We start from the raw sequence: 6,118 nt of genomic DNA, 5'->3' as shown, positions 1-6,118 counted from the left end.
TTGAAGCTCTTAGAATTAAAGAATGCAAAATAAGCATTTTATGCTACACCAGAAAATCGGTTATATATGTGTATGCATTTGTGTATATTTATGTAAATATTTTTATTGCACGAATGGATAGCTCAGAATTGCTGAATTAACGAATTTACTCTAAGAACGTCATCGATCAAATGTTTATTAAAGCTATAATATATTGTATGACAAGCGCGGCATTAAATTATCAATAACTAAAATTTATATATTACAACTTCAGTTTTTACTTAATAAATGTAACGTAAATTTAATAAATATTTGATTAATAAAATAGAGCTATATGTGCATTTATAACTTTCTCTCTTTGATTGATTTGAATTTATTCATTAATTTATATATATATATATATATATATATATATATATATATAATATGTAACTGCCATTGAGAGATAATATTTTGTAAAATAAATTATCATATTATATCAATATAATTTAAAACTGTATTAAATTTTAGCCTATGATACAGCATATAATACAACTTTCACTTAAGATATCATATTGGAAAATCACTCATAATGTCTATATAACTAATATATCTCTTATATTGTATAATATATATAAGAAATATATTATATATATATATATATATATATATATATATATATATATATAAGTTATAATCGAATATATATATATTCGGTTATAACTTTACAGAATTAACTTATTTCGTTCTCTAATTCTCTAATTCTGAGGAAGATATATTATTAAAATATTTCAATATCGCGGTACTTTGAACTCAGATGAGCCATCGATCGTCGTCGTCGGTTTCCTCTTATTCATAATATTCTGAATCTTCTGCCATTCACGATCGAGCTCCGCCTTCTCGTTTTTCTCCTTATTATATTTCCTGGTGCGCCTGCCGTCGGCCATCTTGACACCGTACTGAAAAGCTGCCTTAGGTAGTGCTTCCTTGTTATTCATATATTCACTATACTCCTCGGGTGTATCAAAGTCCCAGCGTCCAATCGGACCCTTCTTGTTACCCAGATCCATCTTCGTGTAATCTACTTCATCGTCCGAGTCGTCGATAGCATCTTGCATTTCATCTAGACCTGGGTAACATTCTGCGTAACCTTCCGGTTCAGCTGCTAACTTATTCAACAATGCGCCCTTCTTGGGAGCATTATTGTCCGTTGCGGTTACTGCATTTTGTTGCAACACGTTCGGCAATTGAGGAGCATTTGCTTTGTCGTCGGTATCGAGATTAGACTCGGGTTTGTCGAAATATGAACTCTTTTTCTTTTCGCGCGATTGCCCGTCCTTCTTGCTCGTCACTGTCGGTACATAATCGCCGATATCGCCATAGATACTATCATCGGCGACTGGCGGTCGTGGTTGGATGTCTATGTCATTCTCATCGCCACGAGCCCGCCCATCCTTCAGCTTTTTGCCTTTTTTACTGTGTCGATTACCTTGACGCAGATACGATAGGATCTGTGCTAGTTTGTTGATCACTATATCGTTGGTCGTAAGAGTCGGCGTATTGTCGATAGTCGGCACATCCGCTTTGCTTCTAATCAATGTTGTAGGTATGTCGACGTCGGCATTGTCATCATCCAGTTCGATCACGTATGCCATGCGACCCGGAGTGAATAACTCATTCCTCTCGATCTGCTTGGATTTCATGATCATGATAGTTTTATACACATTCCGGCCCATCTTCGTCTTGAACTGCATATCGTCATCCTTTTTCTCCGGCTCCTTCTTTGATTTCTCCTTTGGTTTCACAAGTTTCTCCATTTCCTGTTCTTGCTCGTGTTCTTTCGCTTCAATCTCACTACGCACCTATAAAATAATAGCAATATTATTATTATTCAAATATCTAATTAAATACAAATTATTTGTCTCTAAAAGGTAAATACTGAGACTTGATTATGGCTTCAATGAGATAAAAACAGCAGTAATAAAGTTTAAAATCATGTATAAGTCATAAATGATATACCTTCTGTAGAAGAGCATAATCCAAGCCCTTGACCAAATGAGTATGTTCCATGTCACCTCCTAAGAATTTAGATTGTTGGATCATCTGTCTCCTGCGTTCTGCGGCATCCATGCCGGATTTAAGGTCTGGTGCAACAGCTCTGTAAGCACTAGCATTGTTCATAGGATCTTCTGCCTGATAATCCTGATTGGTGCCATCTCTGCGTTCCCTCGCGCGATCCCTATACTTCTCCGCGAGTTCTGCCATCTTGTCCTCCTCCTGTTTTTTCAATTTTGCGTAGAAACTCTTCTTCTTCCTTCGCAGCTCTGCTCGACTACCCCCACTAACTTGGGGGGTTTGAGCTGTCTTTGCACTGGCATCCCTTGCTGTGCCTGGTACGGAAGCTGGAGTAGCTGAGGGTACTGACGCCCTAGGAGTCATCAGGAGTTTTCGAAAGTCGTCGTTCGTCAGACGAACTGACATACCCACCTCTTCCTCTGTCTCTGGCATTTTGACTAGTTGTTTTTCCTATAAAATTAAGGTTATGATTAATAAAACTCTTGGCGAAATGCATAATAATTTTAAAATATAACTTACCTTTTATGAACTGCAAGAAATAATAATCGAAATCCTAGCTTTATAATATTAAAAAAAACAATCCAGATAAAATTATATTCGTAGAATTTGACGACAGCTCGTATCAGCCAATATCAGCTCGTATACATACATACAGAGAGAAACCTGAGAGCGGCCACCTCGCTTTAACGGGTATATTGTCCTAATGCGCTCCCTGACAAAGTGGACGTCAACTATATCCATTACAGTCGATAATAATACATGGTTCGTGTCTGAGCTATGGTTCATGTCCAAGCTATGGAGTGACCCCAAAAGTGATACTCCCTCTATGGACATTCAAAACATGGACATGAACTACAAAGTCAAAGTACATGAATGTTCTCAGAGGGTAATATATAATTGCACAATTTCTGGTTTTGTTCCGTGCTATGTGCACGAAATGCCGGTAGCACCAGTGCTATATAACAATTAAATACTTATGTGTGTAAATTGATAATAAATAAATTATTCAATCGCGACAGATACTGTAATATTCAAAGATGAAATAAATATTTTTCAAAATAAATTGGTAAATAATACGGCTCTATGTATTTATCAACATGATAATTAAGTAAAGAGCATTAAGAGCCCACAAAACGCGGATGGCAATGCGTAAATTATTTCGAACATTAATTGTTCCCGAAATTTTTTTTTTTTTTTTTTTTTTAAATGCGTTATTAGGAGAACATGATTTGTAAAGAGGTCATCAACGCATTATCGACCTCCTCGCAAAATATATTCTCCTGATAATATAAAATAATAAGAAACGAATTTTCGAAAATTTTCACGCTTGCGTTATTAGGAGAACATGATTTGTAAAGAGGTCATCAACGCATCTTCGACCTCCTCGCAAAATATATTCTCCTGATAATATAAAATAATAACCCTAACAGCACACATGTCCGAAAGATGTCCAAAGGATATCCATAGGATATCGATAGGATATCGAGATATCCTATGGATATCCTTTGGACATCTTTCGGACATGTGTGCTGTTAGGGAAGAAATGAATTTTCGAAAATTTTCACGCTTGCGTTATTAGGAGAACATGATTTGTAAAGAGGTCATCAACGCATCTTCGACCTCCTCGCAAAATATATTCTCCTGATAATATAAAATAATAAGAAACGAATTTTCGAAAATTTTCACGCTTGCGTTATTAGGAGAACATGATTTGTAAAGAGGTCATCAACGCATCATCGACTTCCTCGCAAAATATATTCTCCTGATCATATAAATTATAAGAAACGAATTTTCGAAAATTTTCACGCTTGCGTTATTAGGAGAACATGATTTGTAAAGAGGTCATCAACGCATCATCGACCTCCTCGCAAAATATATTCTCCTGATAATATAAGATAATAAGAAACGAATTTTCGAAAATTTTCACGCTTGCGTTATTAGGAGAACATGATTTGTAAAGAGGTCATCAACGCATCATCGACCTCCTCGCACAATATATTCTCCTGATAATATAAATTATAAGAAACGAATTTTCGAAAATTTTCACGCTTGCGTTATTAGGAGAACATGATTTGTAAAGAGGTAATCAACGCATCATCGACCTCCTCGCAAAATATATTCTCCTGATAATACAAAATAATAAGAAACGAATTTTCGAAAATTTTCACGCTTGCGTTATTAGGAGAACATGATTTGTAAAGAGGTCATCAACGCATCATCGACCTCCTCGCACAATATATTCTCCTGATAATACAAAATAATAAGAAACGAATTTTCACAAATTTTCACGCTTGCGTTATTAGGAGAACATGATTTGTAAAGAGGTCATCAACGCATCATCGACCTTCTCGCACAATATATTCTCCTGATAATATAAAATAATAAGAAACGAATTTTCGAAAATTTTCACGCTTGCGTTATTAGGAGAACATGATTTGTAAAGAGGTCATCAACGCATCATCGACCTCCTCGCAAAATATATTCTCCTGATAATATCAAATAATAAGAAACGAATTTTCAAAAATTTTCACGCTTGCGTTATTAGGAGAACATGATTTGTAAAGAGGTCATCAACGCATCATCGACCTTCTCGCACAATATATTCTCCTGATAATATAAAATAATAAGAAACGAATTTTCGAAAATTTTCACGCTTGCGTTATTAGGAGAACATGATTTGTAAAGAGGTCATCAACGCATCATCGACCTCTTCGCACAATATATTCTCCTGATCATATAAATTATAAGAAACGAATTTTCGAAAATTTTCACGCTTGCGTTATTAGGAGAACATGATTTGTAAAGAGGTCATCAACGCATCATCGACCTCCTCGCAAAATATATTCTCCTGATAATATAAGATAATAAGAAACGAATTTTCGAAAATTTTCACGCTTGCGTTATTAGGAGAACATGATTTGTAAAGAGGTCATCAACGCATCATCGACCTCCTCGCACAATATATTCTCCTGATAATATAAATTATAAGAAACGAATTTTCGAAAATTTTCACGCTTGCGTTATTAGGAGAACATGATTTGTAAAGAGGTAATCAACGCATCATCGACCTCCTCGCAAAATATATTCTCCTGATAATACAAAATAATAAGAAACTAATTTTCGAAAATTTTCACGCTTGCGTTATTAGGAGAACATGATTTGTAAAGAGGTCATGAACGCATCATCGACCTCCTCGCAAAATATATTCTCCTGATAGTACAAAATAATAAGAAACGAATTTTCGAAAATTTTCACGCTTGCGTTATTAGGAGAACATGATTTGTAAAGAGGTCATGAACGCATCATCGACCTCCTCGCAAAATATATTCTCCTGATAATATAAAATAATAAGAAACGAATTTTCGAAAATTTTCACGCTTGCGTCATTAGGAGAACATGATTTGTAAAGAAGTCATCAACGCATCATCGACCTCCTCGCAAAATATATTCTCCTGATAATACAAAATAATAAGAAACGAATTTTCGAAAATTTTCACGCTTGCGTTATTAGGAGAACATGATTTGTAAAGAGGTCATCAACGCATCATCGACCTCCTCGCAAAATATATTCTCTTGATTATATAAAATAATAGGAAACGAATTTTCGAAAATTTTCACGCTTGCGTTATTAGGAGAACATGATTTAGTTGGGGCCCTTAATTGGGCCGGGCTGCCTTGCCTCCAGAAGTTATGGTCTCCGTTTCCTGGAGGCAGGGCGATAGCAGCATGTGAGTCTGCTCGACGGGGTTTTTAGTTGGTATACCCGGCATTGCACACCTGGGAGAGGGGCTAGCTCTCTCCTAAGGGCCGGGGAGTCCAACACTACCCCCCCTTGGTGCGCCGTACGCACCTCGGGGGGGTGTGCGTAATGCATTTTCCCCGTCGTTAAACAAAAAAAAAAAAAAAAAAAAAAAAAAAAAAAGGAAAACATGATTTGTAAAGAAGTCATCAACGCATCATCGACCTCCTCGCACAATATATTCTCCTAATAATATAAATTATAAGAAACGAATTTTCGAAAATTTTCACGCTTGCGTTATTAGGAGAACATGATTTGTAAAGAGGTCATCAACGCATCATCGAC

The 6,118-nt window shown here is 35.9% G+C and overlaps 1 protein-coding gene across 1 annotated transcript; it reads right to left on the bottom strand.

Moving 5' to 3' along the window:
- Window positions 1–676: 676 nt before the first annotated feature.
- On the bottom strand, window positions 677–2,757 carry LOC105248127 (protein Red). Its single transcript, XM_011252739.3, has 3 exons — window positions 2,554–2,757; window positions 1,978–2,484; window positions 677–1,820 (listed from the first exon to the last, which is right to left on the bottom strand). Exons 2-3 carry the CDS (start codon window positions 2,464–2,466, stop codon window positions 750–752), a joined length of 1,560 nt encoding a protein of 519 aa, XP_011251041.1. The 5' UTR covers window positions 2,467–2,484; window positions 2,554–2,757; the 3' UTR covers window positions 677–749.
- Window positions 2,758–6,118: the final 3,361 nt, after the last annotated feature.

This window comes from Camponotus floridanus, unplaced genomic scaffold, assembly GCF_003227725.1.
Source record: "Camponotus floridanus strain SB8 unplaced genomic scaffold, Cflo_v7.5 scaffold138, whole genome shotgun sequence".
Taxonomy (NCBI): Eukaryota; Metazoa; Arthropoda; class Insecta; order Hymenoptera; family Formicidae; genus Camponotus; species Camponotus floridanus.
This window is presented reverse-complemented; position numbering and strand designations above follow the sequence as displayed.

Coding starts and splice junctions, on each gene's coding strand:
- LOC105248127 (XM_011252739.3), bottom strand. CDS start 2,466: ATGCCAGAGACAGAGGAAGAGGTGGGTATGTCAGTTCGTCTGACGAAC. Junction 1,821..1,977: donor ATTATGCTCTTCTACAGAAG/GTATATCATTTA, acceptor ATTATTTTATAG/GTGCGTAGTGAGATTGAAGC.